General features: G+C 38.3%; 1 protein-coding gene across 7 annotated transcripts in view; it reads right to left on the reverse strand.

Annotated features, from left to right (window-relative positions):
• SORBS2 (sorbin and SH3 domain containing 2) overlaps nt 1-18,694 on the reverse strand; it is a 220,478-nt gene that overhangs the window by 89,389 nt on the left and 112,395 nt on the right. For all 7 annotated transcript variants that reach the window (XM_056114283.1, XM_056114284.1, XM_056114288.1 and 4 more), the window contains exon 3: nt 895-944. In XM_056114283.1, the coding sequence (XP_055970258.1) occupies nt 895-904 (10 nt within the window). In that variant the 5' untranslated portion in view covers nt 905-944. The remainder of the gene's footprint in view (nt 1-894; nt 945-18,694) is intronic.

Raw genomic sequence — 18,694 nt, forward strand, 5'->3', positions numbered from 1 at the left:
GTTCATCAAGTAGAGTGCTTGCCTTGCATGCAGCTGGCCAGAGTTGGATCTTCTGCACCACATATGGTCCCTAAGCCCTGTCAAGTGTGATCCCCGAGTGCAGAGACAAAAGTAAGCCCTGATAACAGCTTGGTATGCTCCCCACCAAAAAATATCCCAGGGGCCCTCCTGACAGGGTTTTCCACCTTTTCGGATAGGTAGGAAGTTCCAGAGGGATGGAGTACCAGCTTTGTATGGAGGGAACCTGGGTTCAGTCTCTGGTACCATATGGTGTCCTGAGAATCACCAAGTATGTCTCTCCCACCTCATCAGAAAAAAAAAAAACACACACACACACATAACCAACAAAACAAACAAAAAATCTCTAATTAAAAAATTCCAGAGGCACAAGTACTTTTACAGTTAATTTACGTATAAAAAGAATTTAGATACTTCCATACTGAACTATTTAGAAATAATATTTTTACAGCTAAAATATAAAGCTTACTCCTCTTTGTGCTGTATCTATAAAATAAATTATTTATTGTGAAGCTGGCTTTGTCAACATATTTTTATGTGGAAATTTATTTTCTATTAGAGCTAAAATGCTTTGTATTTAGCCTATTCTAAATTAGAGATTTCAAGTATATGTATACAAATGACATGCCTTCTCCTTAGGGTTTAGAGAAGTTAGTTTCAAGATATGATTACAAAAAGAGAGTTAAGAGGAGTTATAACAGAAAATTCTATAAGAACTGGAGCACAAGGACAACAAATCAACAAATGGACTTAGACTAGTATTCTAATAAAAACAAACCACATTTAGGATCACCAAACTAATAAACTACTGACTTAAGGATAAGATCACTTTTAGCGAGCAAGCTAAAGAGTTTAGAACTAACAGAGACAGCATACCTGTATTCATTTTGACCTTGGAGGATTTTTTATTAAAGTCTTCAGTTTTCCTGTAGAAAAAAAATGATGCATTAATATGTTCACTAGCATGTGGAATCAAATATCATGAAAGTGTGGCTTTTATTTTCTTTCTGCCGTGTATCAGTGTTTATATCACATTATCCATAGTTTAATTTAAGTCAAGGTTTAAGCGCCCAGTAATGGATAAAGATGTGGCATATGGAAACAATGAGCTATTACTCAATTTTTAAGAAAAGGTGACATCTTCCCTTTTGTGACAACATGGGATGGAAGGAGTCATGTTAAACAAAATAAATCAGGAGAAGGTAAAACACTGGATGATCCTGTTCATACGTTAGGTCTAAAGACATACAATCCAAACAACCCCTTGAACTCTGAGAGCAGAACTGAGGTTACCAAAGGGAGGGGCTGGTTGAAAGGATGGAAAAGGTCCTGTGGACAGGGCAGAAGGCTATGGGTACTTTGGTGGTGGGCATGGTGTGATAACATACATTGGGCATACTGTAATATTAATCCCATAAGACATGTACAGTCTTGAAAACCAAAGCTATCTCAATAAAAACAAATAAAGGTTGAGTAAGGTGGACAGAATTTAGAATTCTATTCAGTAAAGCAATGAATTTTGGCTTTATGATTATAAGCAAAAACACATGGTTATGTTCAGTGGTGATGATTAATGGCTGAAATGGAGAGCAGCTGCCATTGGTGAAAGTACTTTTTTTTTTTTACCATAAACATTTGCGCTAACAGTTTTTGTCCTCTAAGCCTGAAGGATCATTAGTTATTATGTGTCCACTTCTAGCAACTGAAAAGGGACCAAGGTACTTATAAGTCATTACTTTGGATTACTCAATTTATTACATTATTTATAATTTTTTTTCTATTATATTTTTTAATTTGTCAGTGGGTCAGTTTTTTTTAAAACAGGGAATGTATTTCGAATATATCTTGAATGTCAAGAAAGATGTGTTTCATCTCTAATTTTTAGTAAATGCAGGAAATAGTTTCTAAAGAACTTGTTTCTGCTCTAATTTCAGAGACAGTGATATTTCCCAATGAAGTGTTTGATATATAACAAGCACAATAACTTCATTAGAAATTATTCATAGAATTGTGCATGGAAATTTTGGAAAGAATGCTTTAATTCTATGCATTGCTTTATGGCATGAAATGATTTTACTAGTTTATTATGCTATTTCCTTCCCTAGCATAATCTCATAGCCCATCTAAAGAGCTTTTTATTCATCCAATGCTAAGACCAAAGAAAAAGAGTGTACACAGGAAGTAAACCTAATAAGAGAAAATTCTTGGTAAAACGCACTTCAAGCCAGCCACTTTGATTTTGCCCTAAGTACAGTCAACTGTTAGATGAACATGAACTTCACCAACAACACCCATTAAGTTTTCATGCACATTAATACACTAACATCTAGTCATTAAATATATATGTATATATATTTAAGGACTGAAGATACATATATGCATATATATGTATATATATATGTACATATGGCTGAAGAGATAGTAGAGAGGGCAGAGAGCAAGCCTTGTATGTGAGACCAACCCAGGTTAGATCCTTAAAATCCCAATATGGTACTGGGGATCAAACCCAGGACTCCTGCCTGCAAATCAAGGAGGCAGCTCTCTGGGTCTCCAATTTATTTTCAGAGCTTATGAACTAAAAATCTCTAGAGAGGAATACAGATATCATGTTACACGGTTTGTCTCTGTCACCTGATTACTTTTAGTGTTATTTTCTTGCCAACCTGCTCTTGTTTCTCCTGTGTAAGAGAAACAGCATAAAGATAACGTTTCAAGTTTCAAACACCAGTACCAGACAACTTTGTATATTAGAGTGACATTTTCTGAAATATTTCACTGGTCAGGTCAACTGGACTTTAAAAAGTGATAGAAGGAACTGGATTATGACGCATTTGGCCACTTAGGTTTCAGTACATAGAAATAAAAAGCACGTTTCTTTCTTTCTTTTTTTTTTTTAAAAAAAAAACAAAAAGTACATGTGGTCCATGATTAAGAAACTCTATTTGGTGGCCTGTATTGAAAAGATGCCAACAAAGGCAGGAAAACAGGCAGTGCTGGTCAGCACGGGAACCTTGAGAACACCCCATCAGATGGACTTATTTTAATCTCGCAGACGCAAACCTTGTAATACATTAACCTTAAATGGACAAAGTAAATGGAAAAGGAAATTCTCCAGGGATGCCTGTGACCAAGGCTGAGGCAACTTCTAAAACCAGAAGGAATCAACAGTACCCAGAAATGAGGCCTCAAGGGCCATTTCCCAAATGTTACTTTATCCCTCCTTTTCAGTACCATGTTTAAAACCTTTTCGGGTATAAAACAGAGAGACAAAGATAGTCTTGGGGCTGAAACAATACTAACTGATAAAGAAGCATCAAACAGAAGGAAGAGGAACTCTCAAAATACAAAAACCACTCCTTTTATTGTGAGTTTGAGGGCTAATTACCAACATTTTCAGTTTAAATGAAAATACAGGTATTTCAAAATCTCCAACACTAAAAAAAAGGTAAATAGGATGAACAGAACAAAGGAAGGCGCCAAAGATCCTTGAGCTTTTCATCCTTAAAGTGATGTATCCTGTTACCTATAAGTGTAATTTGCAAGGTTTTCAAACTTCACATTGTTTTTGATGTCAAAATGTGAAATGACTAACTTCCTAATCAGCAAGACATTTTCCAAGTCCTTAAAAGAAGATCCAGTGCGAATGAGCTCCCCAGAAGAACCTGAAACCGGAAGGCTTCTTGGGTGTCTAATAAAAATGCGTGATTCTATTTCTTTTTTTTTTTTTTTGTGCTAAAGCTATTAACAAATCCAGGAATGAGAAGACTCTTTAGACAATTTAAACTAAAGAGAATCTAATCTCTTTTGTTCTGTTTTGAAAAAGCGTCTGACTCTACTTACATAATAAGCACAGATTATTCTAGAAAGCATCAAATTCCTAGAGTGTTTGCATGATTTTAGAAGAGACAGAATTTTGTCTTCTCTCACATTGGAATTGAACCAGGGCCAAAACTAACCAGAAAATGCAGAGCACTTTGAAATGCAGCAGATAATCTACAGAGCAAAAACTCTGTGGGTGTGTTAAAAATGATCTTCCAAGGTGAGGTGGAGTTGTATTAAAAGTTCAAAGGTATTGTTAAAGGTTTATAGGAAAGTCAACTTGAAACTGTCTGGCTCCGGATTTTTTTAAAAATTTATTTATTTATTTTGAATACTCATCCCTCCACCAGTGACTATTTCCCACCACCGCAGATCCCAGTATCCCCCACCCCCCACCCCCCAACCCACCTTGTCTCTGTGGCAGGGCATTCCCTTCTGTTCTCTCTCTCCTACTGGGTGTTGTGGTTTGTATAAGAGTTTAGCCTGATTTTCAGGGAGAAACGTTGGATGATTTACTTTCCATTGGTCACTTTTGTATATAGGGAGATGTCGTGCGGCTGCGTAAGCGGCCGAGCGGTTTGGAGGAAAAGTCCTGGTTCCTGCATACTCGAGCTATGCTTGTAGAGGCTCCTGGTCACCGGGGTTCCATCTGAAGGAGGTGGGATGCGGCACCTACCCCATCTGGGACTTCCCGGTGATCTCGCTCTTTTTGGGACCTGGTGCATTCTCCGGGAGCTGTGGAGCCCCCCCACCCCCCTCCCCCGGGGCCTTTCTTCTCTGCCAATTTTTTTTTTCTTAAGGAGAGCAGCCTTTTTTCTTTATATGCATATGGCAACAGATTGTGCTGGTTCTTCATGCATAAACAATAACATGATTTGATGTTACTAGTCTTTTTAGTTTAAAAAATGTTTTATTATTATCATTATCATTATTATTATTAGTTTGGAAGTCAAACCCAGGAGTGCTCAGGCTTACTCTTGGATCTCTACTCAGGGGCTAATCCTGGCAGGGTTCAGGGGAGGGACCGCATGGGATGCTGAGGATAGAATTTCAGGCCACATCGTGCAAGGCAAGTACCCTCTCCAGTGTACTATCTTTCTGGTCCCAAGACTTTAAATTCTACTTGAATTTCTGAAGATTATTCAGACATCCTTTTATTTTAAATGCATCAGAAAAGCCATTATTCCCAAAGTGCACATCTTAATACATTGGGCAATTTAACTTTTGAATAAGAATACAAAGTAGATGCTTGACTATGCATAAGTACCAAGATTTTATGCCTGTAATCTTGTGATTCTGCTTGAATTCTTTGGATTAGCGATAGCACAGTGGGTAGGGCGTTTGCCTTGCATGTGGCTGATCCAGGCCGACCCTAGTTCGATTCATCCACCTCTCTCGGAAACCCCAGCAAGCTATCGAGAGTATCTCGCCCACACAGCATAGCCTGGCAAGCTCCCCGTGACGTATTCGATATGCCAAATACAGTAACAACAAGTCTCACAATGGAGACATTACTGGTGCCTGCTCAAGCAAATAGATGAACACAGGGAGGACAGTGCTACAGTGCTATCAAGCATCCCATTCTGCAAAGAGCAGAGGTAAAACTCTTTCCTTATTTTCCTCGAGAATTTAGCGTGAGTGATTGTAATTTTTTGTTTGTTGGTTGGTTAATAAACCCCAGCAGTACTTAGGGTTTATTCCTGTCTCTGTCCTCAGAAATTACAGCTGGAGAACTTGTGCACTATATGACGAGACTGGCAGCATGTCAAGTGAGCACACTACCTGCTGTACTATTTCTCTGACCCTAAGTCATTGTACTTTTGTAGACAAATTTACATACCAAGCCATCTCTAAAACTGGAATATTCAATTCTATTAATGTGAATAATTGCCAAATTTTTTCCCCATGGAATAACTTTAATCCAATAGGTTTCCAGAGTTATTTTGAAGAATTTTTATTCCTAGTCCTTATGTTACTCTGAATAAGAGAGCCTAAGTGGTAGGGCAACACTGAGCAAAATTAGGTATTTCAAAAGTTTTTTTAAAACATAAAAAAAAATTTTTTTGTGCCACACTTGGTGCCACACCCTGGTTCAGAGGTTATTACTGACTCTGCACTCAGGAATCACTCCTGGAAATGCTCGCGGGACTACATGGGATGCTGGAGAGTAAATCCAATTGGCCGTATGCAAGGCAAGTGCCTTACCCAATGTACTATCTCTCTAGGCCCTAAACATAAAAAATTTTAAGTGATGTGCACAAAGGTTATGCACAAAATTTAGCCTAAGTTTACTTTGAAGTGAAATCATATGATTATATACTCACTCTTTCTGGGTAACTATCCTGAAGAGTTATTGCATATCTTTATTTCTTTGTTCTCTATCTCCAACTATGGTAGTATTAGAATTATTCATCAGTAACATTCATCATTTCACACTCAGTTATAACCCAATGAGTTGTCTTAACTGAGTCGTTGACATTAATTTTGATTTCTCTTTCTTAATATGCCAAAATTCTTTGAGTTTTCACAAGAAATAGCCCAAGTAATTTGAACTGTCCTTAAGTCTCTGAGTTTAGAAATGTAATAATCTACTTCAACTCTTTTTTCTGAATGGTTTCTCTGAATTGAGAGCCTACCTGTTATACCAACTTAGAAACTTCTTAAACTCTGCATGAGTGGCACAAATCATTACAGCAACTATTGAGATCTGTGCCCAAGTCTTCATGAACTTTAAATCTTTTCTAATATTACTGAATTAATGGTGCCTAAAAAGATCCTGAGTATTTAGGAGTCATATTGTCCATAGCATTTATAAATGTGGGGCTCAGAGCTCATTGAGCAACATTTCTAGAAATAAGGTGAAATTGTTACCATGTATAGGGGAGTAAAATTAGAATAAGGGCCACTGATTATTTTTAATACTAGACAAAGTCTTCTAATAGTCTCTAATCATCTTATATAGTCTGTGCTTTTTAATTATACCAAATTTTTCAGTTCCTGGAAAAATTCCCAAAGCAAGGTCACACATGTCTTTCAAGGAAACCAGCAATTTTCCTTTTGAGACTATACAACACAGACTTTTTTCAAAACACCTTAAAGACTAGTTAGAAGTTGATCACCTGGTAGATAATTATTTTATGATGCTATTTCAGAATCTCAAAGTCTGTGCCTCAATCTTTTATTTAATTATAAAAAAATAAGTATTTTTAGAGTGCTTCCTTTGCACACAGCTGACTTGGGCTTGATCCCTGGCATTCCGTAGAGTTTTCCAGGTCACACCAGGAGTAATTCCTGAATGCACAATCAGGAGTAACCCCTGAACATTGCACCAGGTGTGGACTCAAAAGCAAAATTTTAAAAATATATATTTCTTTTCACATTAAATAATCATCTGATTTTACTATTGCTCTAGTGTTTCAGATTTATCCTTTAATATAAAAATATTACAAAACTTGAGGATACAGCTAAGAACTTACAAATTCATATTTTTTAAAAAAAGATAAAGTCTTTTTTTTTTTCTTTTTCGGTCACACCCGGCGATGCACAGGGGTTACTCCTGGCTCATGCACTCAGGAATTACTCCTGGCGGTGCTCGGGGTACCATATGGGATGCTGGAAATCGAACCCAGGTCAGCTGCATGCAAGGCAAACACCCTACCCACTGTGCTATGGCTCCAGCCCCTAAAGTCATTTTTTTAACCTCACAATACAGTACTAGAAAAATACCATTGACATCTATTTGAAAATAAAAGCCAAATATATTTTGTATATGTATATATGTAGCCTGCCCACACGGCAGAGTCTGGCAAACTCCCCGTGGCATACCCAATATGCCAAATACCAGTAACAATGATGGGTCTCATTCTCCTAAAGAGCCTTGAATATAATTTCAGGGCTAGGATGAAGGAGACGTTACTGGGGCCTGCTCGAGGCAATTGACGAATAACAGGATGATTTGTGATTGTGATTTGTGATTTTCAGTGAAAATAAATCAGTCACATACATTACCAAAGAGTAAGTGAATATAGTAATTGAATATAGAGTATTTGAATATAGGAGTATAGATGAATATAGGTGAACAGAATATAGGTGAACAGAATATAGGTGAACAAACTAGTGTTGGATGAATAGATTGAAGTGTCATACAGAATTGGAATCATGCTAATTTTCTAGGAACTTAAATGCCGTATTACCACTGTCATTAGCATCTTACTCATCACTAACAAACCTTATCCCATTTCCCCACTGAAACAAAATTTTCCCAATCCATCAAACTGACATTATTTCTATTCATTAATATTTCAAAGAGTTTGAGGCAGACCTTTACTTGCGAATATAATCTAGACTTTTCCTGAAAAATGCATGGAAAATTATGTTATTGCTTTGGTTTGCATACAATGGTTAATCAGAATTAAAGAGCCAGCCCTCTCTTCCTTCCTTTCTTCCTTCCTTCCTTCCTTCCTTCCTTCCTTCCTTCCTTCCTTCCTTCCTTCCTTCCTCCCTCCCTCCTTCCCTCCCTCCCTTCCTCGCCTAGCCCCACCCACAGACATAAAGAAATAGTTGCATCATATCCTTGCCTCTAAACTCCGTTATACTAAATATTACCGACCTAAGGGAAAGCAAAACTCAAAGGTTGTGACAACTAATTAAAAAAAAGTTCCATTACCTTTGATAGCTTATAGCTCAAAGTGATGGTTAGAACAAAAGGGATATCTGTACAAGTGTCACAGGAAGAACTGTGTGACTAAGTCCAAACTGAATAACACCCGGGTGACAGTTATCACCATTAAGTTTACTTTGTGAAAAAAATTCCCTTCTTTCCAATACTTACAAAACATAAAATTCTGGGGGGGGGAAAACTTTGTATTTTTTTCCAGCTCTTTCAAGTTATATTTTATTTTTAAATGCAGGTGGCTAAAGGAGACAGAGCTATCCTGAAGTTTCCAGTAAAGCTTTGTCTATTGTCACGAACTTCTGAGAACATAAACACAGAGCTTGTCCACTAGTTAACAAAGGTGTTCAGTTGCCTTTTTCTATTTTCCCTTCCATTTCCTATTGTTACAAAGAGTTGTTACACACATTTGATCTCAATCCTCACACACTTAGTCGGTGGTGTTCACCAGGGCCACAAAATTTAGTTTTAGAGCTTTTTATTTTATAAAGTAGTTCACAATATTTCACAATATTTCATTACATTTAATATTTAAACACCAATCCCACCACCATATTTCGGATGTTTCCATCCCGAACCCCAATCCCTGCCCAAAAGTAGAACCGAAATAATACATTTTCTATTGTTTGTTATGAAAAAAAAAAACACTGAAAATGCTACAAAAAAGTATAAAGTATCCCTAGAGGAAAGCGTGTGGAGGCTATTGTATTTAACATATATTTTTAATGCTTTTTATTTTATAAAGTAGTTCACAGGGATTGGTGTTTGAATATTAAATGTAATGAAATATTGTGAGCTACTTTATAAAATAAAAAGCATTAAAAATATATGTTGAATGGAGTACTATGTAGCTCTTAGAAAAGATGAAGTCATGAAATTTACATACAAGTGGTACAACATGGAAAGTATCATGCTAAGCGAAATGAGTCAGAAAGAGAGGGATAGACATAGAAAGATTGCATTCATCTGGGGGATATAAAGTAACAAAATATGAGATTAATACCCAAGAATAGCTGAGATCAGCACCAGGAGGATTACTCCATAGCTTAGTGGCCAGTTGGGCATTCTAGAGGAAAGGGCAGCTCAGATAGAGAGGGGAACACCAAATAAAGGGTGTTTGGAGGTCCCTCCCAGGAGGGAGGGGAGATGCATGTCGAAAGTGGACTATGGACTGAACATGTTTGCCACTCAAAGCCTCTTTTGCAGACCACAACACCCAAAAGGAGAGAGAGAACACAGGGGATTGCCCTGCCACAGAGGCGGGGAGGATGGGGGGATGGGGGTGGGGGGATATTATCCATGGTGGTGGAAAATGGGCACTGGTGGAGGGATGGGTATCTGATCATTGTATAATTGAAACCCAAGCACAAAAAATTGTAAATCTGCAACTGTACTTCATGGTGTTTCACTAATAAAAAAAAAATGAAAGGTCAAAAAAATATATATGTTGAATACAAAATATATGTTTTTGGTTACAGTGCTTACTGATGGTTGCATACTCGGTTGTAGTGTTCACTTGCTTAACTATGGTGCTTTGCCAGGGAAAGCTTTGTATTTTTTTTTAAACAAGAAACAACAATTTTTTTATGATTTCTGATTTAAAATAACTCAAACTCTCCGGGGGAGGCGGGAATGGGTGAGACCCCTCCCTGCTCCAAGGGACCCATCCCCTGCAGCTGAAAACTTCCAGAACCCCCGGGCTGCTCTCCACACACTTGGGTTGAGTCTCACCCACCAGCGAATCTATTCCTGGACTGCACTGTCACATTTGCAGCGTGATACTTCAAACCACACACCCTACCCATATTCCAGTATTACCACACGGCATTTGATAGGATTCAAAGTAGGAGGCAGCCAATCTTAGAGGGAAATATATATTTTTACACACACACACACACACACACACACACACACATATAAATATATATATGAGAAGCACACAAGAGTCAACCTTTAACAACATGTTAGTCATTTTCTATAGAAGGGCTCAATGGCCCCTGAGTTCAATACAACAGCCTCCACATGCTTTCCTCTAGGGATACTTTATACTTTTTTTGTAGCATTTTCAGTGGTTTTTCCATAACAAACAATACAAAATATATTATTTCGGTTCTATTTTTGGGCAGGGATTGGGGTTTGGGATGGAAACATCCGAAATATGGTGGAGGGAAGGTGTAATGGTGGGATTGGTGTTTGAATATTAAATGTAATGAAATATTGTGAACTACTTTATAAAATAAAAAGCATTTAAAAAATAACCCAAACTGCCTCCTTTTTTTTTCAGATGATACAATAGCAAGCATGGTAAATTCAAAAGACACCACCAGAAAATTCTTAGAAAAGATCAAATTAGGGGATTAGAGAGATAGAGAAGGTAAGGTGCTTGCCTTGCATGTGACAGACACAGATTCAATCCCTGGACCCCATATGGTCCTTTGAGCCCACCAGGAGTGATTCTTGAGCATAGAGCCAGGAGTAAGCCCCGAGCACAGGTCAATATGGTTCAATCCCTGCTCTCCCACTTCCACACCTCTCCAATACATAATAAGAAAAGATCAAAGGTAAGGTAAAGGCCCTCCCGTTGATCGTCGATTTGCTCGAGCGGGCCCAGTAACGTCTCCATTGGAGACTTTGTCGTTACTGTGTCTGGCATATCCAATACTCTCGGTAGCTTGCCGGGCTCTCCGAGAGGGGCGGAGGAATCGAACTCGGGTCGGCCATGTGGGCCGCGTGTAAGGCGAACGCCCTACCCGCTGTGCTATCGCTCCAGATCTAGTTAGTAAAATTGCGGGACACAAAATAAACAGACAACAATAATTTTTATAGCGATAGCACAGCAATAGAGTGTTTGCCTTGCACACAGCCAGCCAGGCCGAGCTGGGTTCGATTCTTCCGCTCCTCTCGGAGAGCCCAGCAAGCTACCGAGAATGTCTCGCCCACACGGCAAAGCCTGGCAAGCTACCCGTGAGGTATTCAATATGCCAAACACAGCAACAACAAGTCTCAAAATGGAGACGTTACTGGGCCCGCTTGAGCAAAACAACGAATAAAAACTATCGAAAAGGGAAATTAAGAAAATTCCTCTTACAACTGCACCATAAAGGATAAATTATCCAGACATAAATATAACCAAGGACCTGAAAAACCTGCACACTGAAAATTATAAGACATGGGTGAAAGAAACTGTGAGCAATACACAAATAATTGTAAAGATATCCATGCTCACTGATTGAAAAGATTGTTAAAAAATAAACTGCCCAAACCAATCAACACATTAAATGCAGTCCCTAGTAATATTTCAAAGGCATTTTTCACAAAATAAGGAAAAAATCTTAAAATTTGTATAGAACCACAATAGATTGATTAGCCAATTTATGAGAAAGACCAAAGTCAAGGCATCAGACTTTCTCATTTCAAACTATATTACAAAAATAATAATAGTGGAGCTATAACTGCTAATGACATTAATTTTAATGCATTTACACAGCGATATCATTTTATAGGATGACTACAGTTAAGTAATACTGCTTATTGTTGATTGACTATTAGAGAAACAGTTAAATTTTTCTTATAATTAAACAACCTGTTTTCTGAACACCTGAAATAATATTTACAGAACTTAGCAATATAAAAGGCCATTATATACTACCAGTATTACCATAAACTTGTGCTATATGTCTCGTATGAAATGGTAAAACTCTCTTTTATGTGGAATTTGAGTATTTGTGGCAGAAATGTTAGAAGTTTGTTCAATTTGGTATTTTGAAATAAAATTTAAATATTTCTCTTACAAATTTTATCTATAATTAAAATATATCTAAAATCACTGCACAAAGATCTTAATGTGATTTGACTAACTTTAGAAAATCCAAGAAGAAAATGATAACCCGATGGAAGAAATTATTGTCTCTGAAGAAAGTTTCTATTATTCTAAAATTTGGAACTTCCAGTATATTTTATCTGTCAGCAGTAATATAGCAATTATATCACTTATTCTGGTCAAATAAAATATGCAAAGAGATATATATTTTCTATTTAATTATTAAATTACATCTTATATAAAATGTAGTATCTGCATTCTGAGATTGCTATTTCTTTGGCGAAAAGAAGGGTTTACTGAATTTAAAAACATGGACAAACTTCTTGACATCTCTATTTAAAAGTATTAGCTGAAATCAAAGGTGAATGAAAATCGTTTTCAACAGTGCCTTCCTCTGATTGTGAATCTTCAACACTTTCCTTGATAAAAATAAGGTGTCATGCCTAGCAAATCTACAGAGAATAAACAGGCAAGAGTGTGAGAGCTAAAACGCAGGAAAACAGAAAATCTTGACAGATGGCACTGAACTTTAAGAGGACAAATGAGAACTCTTGCCATTTGAATAAAAATAATTTAATGATTGCATTCACAAGATTGGCTTGCCATTTTTTAAAATATAAACTCATGGGCTTGAGTGGACTGTGAGAATGTAAGACCCGTGGCTTAAAAGTAATATTGGATCATTATGTAAATCAAGAGTAGTTGTATGAATCAAGCAGGCTCAAGATCCCACTTTCCTGGCTGTGTCAGAACTTTGCTGCTGTGATTTAAAGAGGTCCCTCTTCTGATTTAAAACAAAAACGTATAAAGAGCTAACACCTCAATCTCATGAGAATGCCTTATATCATAAAGGTGGGAAGCAAGAAACATTTAATAAAGTGTGGGGAAAATGGAAGCCTGGTATACTTTTGCTCAAAAGGTAAATCAGTATATTTATGAAAAAGTATCTCTTAGGAAACAGCAATAAGATTTCTTTATAAAATTAAAATCAAAATTCCATATGGTGCACTGTATGGAGTAACACTGCTAGGCACTTAGCCAAACACTAACTTGAAAGGATATTTACAGCGTTGGGTTCTAGTGGCATCATTCATAGTAGCTGAAACAGGTCATCAGTTTATATGTCCATCAACAGATGGAAAGGATACAGATGCTGTGGTATATGTACTCTATGGCATATTACTCTGGTATTAAACCTGATGAGTTTGCACCGTTGGGAACAAAATGCGTGACTCTGAAGGCAATTATGCTAAGTGAAATAAGTCAGGAAATAAAAGACAGTTATTTTGATTATTTCATTCATATGTGGAAGAGAATAACTAATGTAGATAAAGCTGGCAAAACCCAATAAAACTAACTCCTAGACTTGGTGAAAACGATGATGGCTATCAGAGGAAAACAGTGTGGGTGGGAGAAAAGGGCATTTTCAGTAATGAGAAGGCACTGCGAGTTTTGTAGTAGAATTGGGAACGTTATGTACAAACAGAGGCACAAAGCTAACTCCTGAAATGCAAAATGTTACACAGCAATTAGAAGGCAATGCAAATTAAACAGAAATCAATTAAAATGTTCTCTTTGGTGTCTGTTCATGAGCTAGCCTGGATCAAATGTGCCGCTTTCCTAAGCAGCGAGGTCCTCTCAAGAGCTGGCACTGAAATTGAAGGGGCGATGAGTGAGAGTAGCAAGTGACTTGGTGAAAAAACTACTCTGAGTCTCCAGCTCAGCACAATAAGAAAAAATGATTGACATGTGCGATGATGCCTCGTTTTTCCCTTTATGTATCTCAGGAGGGCTGGAGTGATAGCACAGCAGGTAGGGCGTTTGCCTTGCACGCAGCCAACATGGCCGACCTGAGTTCGATTCCTCCGCCCCTCTTGGAGAGCCTGGCAAGCTACCGAGAGTATCTCGCCCACACGGCAGAGCCTGGCAAGCTACCCGTGACGTACTCGATATGCCAAACACATATTTTGGCATATTTTGGCATTGGCATATATATACTCAATATGCCAAACACAGTAACAACAAGTCTCACGATGGAGACGTTACTGGGCCCACTCGAGCAAATCAATGAATAACGGGAGGACCGTATCTCAGGAGTTTTTTTTAATTGAATCACCATGAGATACAGTTACACGCTTTCATGTTTGAGTCATAATCACACAATGTTCAAACACCGATCCCTCCACTAGAGCACATTCCCCACCACCAATATCCCCAGTATACCCCCCCTTTCCCACCCTTCCACTGCCTCCATGGCCGTCAATTTGCCCCCTACTGTCTCTCTACTTTTGGTCATTATGGTGTTGGTCTTTTACCTACTTTCAGCACACGTCTCTCGTCCCGACTGATCCTTCCAACCATCATCAGAAGTTATTTTAATAACTTTTATGTTTAAAATCCCTAAAATCCAATTTCATGTTTTGCACTGATGGGAAGACTGATGGACAACAGGTGCTACTACAGAAGTTTTAATATTCCCTTAGGCTGTACCTCCATTTAAGAAATGCGATGTGCAAATGAGACTATTTCGTAATGCTGGATTTTTAGCAATACGCTCAAAAGTCCCATCAGAAAGAAGGTAAATGAATACATCCCAGAAGAAGTGGTTTATGACTTAGAAAGCTTACAACAAGTTCAGGGTTAAATTTATTGCCCTCTTGTTCAGCAAAAATGCTGGTGGTTCTGACCCGACTCACATGTTCCCGGCATTCTTCATTTTTCATACCTTATTTAGTCCTCATACCCTGCCACTATTTCAAGCTAAAAATTTCACTCAACCCACCAAAATAGGGCAAAGAAAACAACATACAAATTTATACTTAAAGTATAACTTGGAGAATAGTGGAATTAATTGAACAAAGATTTTGTGTTTCCACGGAACTTTTGCTCATTCAAAAAGGTGGCTACAGGATGATTAGCATGTGCTTTTATTATATATAATTAGCCCCTTTTTTTGCTTTGGGGACACACCTGGCTGTGCTCAGGGCTGACTCCTGGCTCTGTGCTCAAAGATCATTCCAGGCAGTACCTGGGAGACTATAAGGTCCTGGGGGTCAAACTGGGGTTGGCGACTTGCAAGGCATGCTCCTTACCTGCTGGACTCTCTCTCTGACCCTCTTATCTGATCTTCTCTTATTGGTCTTCCTCTCACCCTTTTATCTGTGGAAACAGCACCCACTTTCTTCCCTTTCTCCTGGACTTTTGCCTCTATTTTGTAAAGCAGAACAGATTTCGTCTTGACTTCTGGCTGCTTAAGCACCTGAATTCTTTCCTGGCAGTTTGGTTTCACTTTCCAGGTGAGCTGTAGCATCAGGGCCATGACCCTGCAGACCTACGCTGTGATTTTTGTCTATAATGGACTCAATGGTTCTGTTTTAACATCACAGCTAGAGAAAGCCGGATCCCCCTCTCCCCCATGATAAGCTTGGGATACTCATTGATCAGTATGGCTTCTTCCTTTTTAATGGCAGTAAAAACATTTTCTCATTTCTGTTGCAGCCTTTGGTGAGGGAAAGCCAGAAATTATGAAGTGACTGTATGCCAATTAGAGGAGAAAAATCATTTACCTATCACATACAGATAATTTTTCATATGAACGCCCTATGATTGGTCCATGATGCCTGTACTTCCAGGGTCAGGGGTAAGAGCAAGAAAACATAGCTCACAGACAAATCCATCACAGAATAATGGATTGCTAAATATTAGCAACTTTTCTTCTTTGAGGAGTGGTATTTTACATACTCATCAAGAGCTAGCAACAGAATTGAATTCAACAACCCAAGTTAGAAGATGTTGAGGTATATACTCTAAACATGGATTTTATTCCTTATTGGAGTAAAATGGCTGTCAGTGTTAAGCCTTGTGTGTGACTATGTACTTGGGCAAATCATTTCACTTTCCGGTGGGCTGGAGCGATAGCACAACGGTAGGGCGTTTGCCTTGCATGCAGCCAATATGGCCAACCCAAGTTCGATTCCTCCACCCCTCTCGGAGAGCCCGACAAGCTACCGAGAGTATCTCGCCCGCACGGCAGAGCCTGGCAAGCCACCCATGACGTATTCGATATGCCAAACACAGTAACAACAAAGTCTCCAATGGAGACGTTACTGGGCCCGCTCAAGCAAATTGACGAACAACGGGAGGGCCTTTACCTTACCTTTATATTTACCTTCTGGGGACTGAGCTTTTCCATTTATGAACTAGAAGGCCCATAATAAAATACAATAGTAATGATTTTTATGGCCTGAAATTTTGTTAAATCTGAGAGTAGCATTAATCAACAAATATTTATTGAACAATTACATGCGAACTGAAGCAACAGCACAGCGGGTAGGGCGTTTGTCTTGCATGCAGCTGACACGGCCAACCTGAGTTCGATTCCTCCACCCCTCTCAGAGAGCCCAGTAAGCTACCGAGAGTATCTTGCCTGCACAGCAAAGCCTAGCAAGCTACCCGTGATGTATTTGATATGCCAAACACAGTAACAAGTCTCAGAGTGTTACTGGGCCCACTCGAGCAAATTGATGAACAATGGGAAGACAGTGACAGTGACATGCAAAAAACTATGCTTACTTCCTTTATTTAATATATATATACACAATAATCAAGCAGAATTTAATTGGAAGCCAATATTTTAATGACCAATTTTAATATTAAAATTCAGAAAAAATATTTTGAAGATCTTTATTTCAGATAACATCGTAGTTATGCAGTATGATTGTTTAAGCAGTAATACAGCCTAAACCATCATCCAAGTCTATCATCCTCTTTTGGGGGAGGGGGGGCTTCAAAGGTGTGCTCAAGAGACCTGGGAGTTACTCCTAGTGATACCTGGACCAACCAGGACACACAGGTCAATGCTATGAACCGAGAACGCAATGTTGCTTGAACCCTGCTAGGCCTAGGGTCACACCAAGATAATCCAGGGATAATTGGGGACCATGTGATGCTATGACTCAAACCTATGTCCCATCAGACACACCTGTACTCTGCCCAAGTCTGTCTTCTTCTTAGCTACTTATAGCATGCACTATGTATAGTGTGTGTGTATGTGTGTGTAATAGATACACACTTTGTCATAAGTTTTCTCAGTTTCTCAGTTGAATCAATTTTAAGATTTTTATCTCACTTAAAATAATACCCATTAAAATATGCACATCAGTTTCTCTCAAAATGAACATCAATTATTTTCACTTTTACTGAGCTATTCTTCATCTTGTAAGCCAGTGGTGGTTGTAGAAACTTTGAGGATGATGAGAGTCAAGGTTATTTCTGTTTGCTATTATTCTTTGCAGCAGAGACATAAATGCAGTTTCACTCTCCAAACATTGCAGTTACATTCCTTTGTATAGCTCATATTTCAAAGAATGAGGTCTACTGACCTTTGAAGAAACAGAAGGCTAAAAGACATAAGTACACTGTGTTCCAAACTAATATTTTTGTTATATTTTTCATTGGTTGACTGAGTCATGTCACTACTTCACTCAATAAATAACAATTACATTATAAGTACAGTGACATTTCACATTATTTTTCATTCAGATGAGTCCTTCCAAGTTATAGATACTGTTGAAAATTTCTGTTAATGGGCTCAGGAAAAAAATATAAAGGTGGTTTTATAACCCACAAAAGTTTCATTCAACCTATTTCCTTTTCAGAAGTTTGATAATTAGAATCTTAACGACATAAAGTATACTTGGCTATTTGTAAGACTAGCTATAGGATAAATGTATCATTAATTTCAAGTCACTGGAAAAGTTGAGTCAGTGAGAAATATGAATTATGGAATGTTTGTGATGAAATAGTTTAATTTTCCTTCAAAAATAGACATTCAGCCCTGGAAATAATAGTTAAGACTGGGCTTCAAGGTCTTATCCTAAAGAACATGTAAGAATTGTATGGAAATCAATTTATGTGTTGTAAATAATTTATGAAAGTTTATTTTATGTGCTGGAGCGATAGCACAGTGGTAGGGCGTTCGCCTTGCACGCAGCCAACATGGCCGAGCCGAGTTCGATTCCTCCGCCCCTCTCGGAGAGCCCAGCAAGCTACCGAGAGTATTCGATATGCCAAACACAGTAACAACAAAGTCTCCAATGGAGACGTTACTGGGCCCGCTCGAGCAAATCGACGATCAACGGGAGGGCCTTTACCTTTACCTTTATTTTATGTAGCTTAAGTATTAATTCTAGCATCTAGCACTTTTTTTTTTTTCTGCTTTGCTGGAGCGATAGCACAGCGGTAGGGCATTTGCCTTTAACGCAGCCAGCCTGGCTGAGCCGGGTTCCATTCCTCTGCTCTCCACTCTCTTGGAGAGCCCAGCAAGCTACCAAGAGTATCTTGCCCGCAGGGCAAATCCTGGCAAG

This window comes from Sorex fumeus, unplaced genomic scaffold, assembly GCF_029834395.1.
Source record: "Sorex fumeus unplaced genomic scaffold, SorFum_2.1 ptg000024l, whole genome shotgun sequence".
Lineage (NCBI taxonomy): Eukaryota > Metazoa > Chordata > Mammalia > Eulipotyphla > Soricidae > Sorex > Sorex fumeus.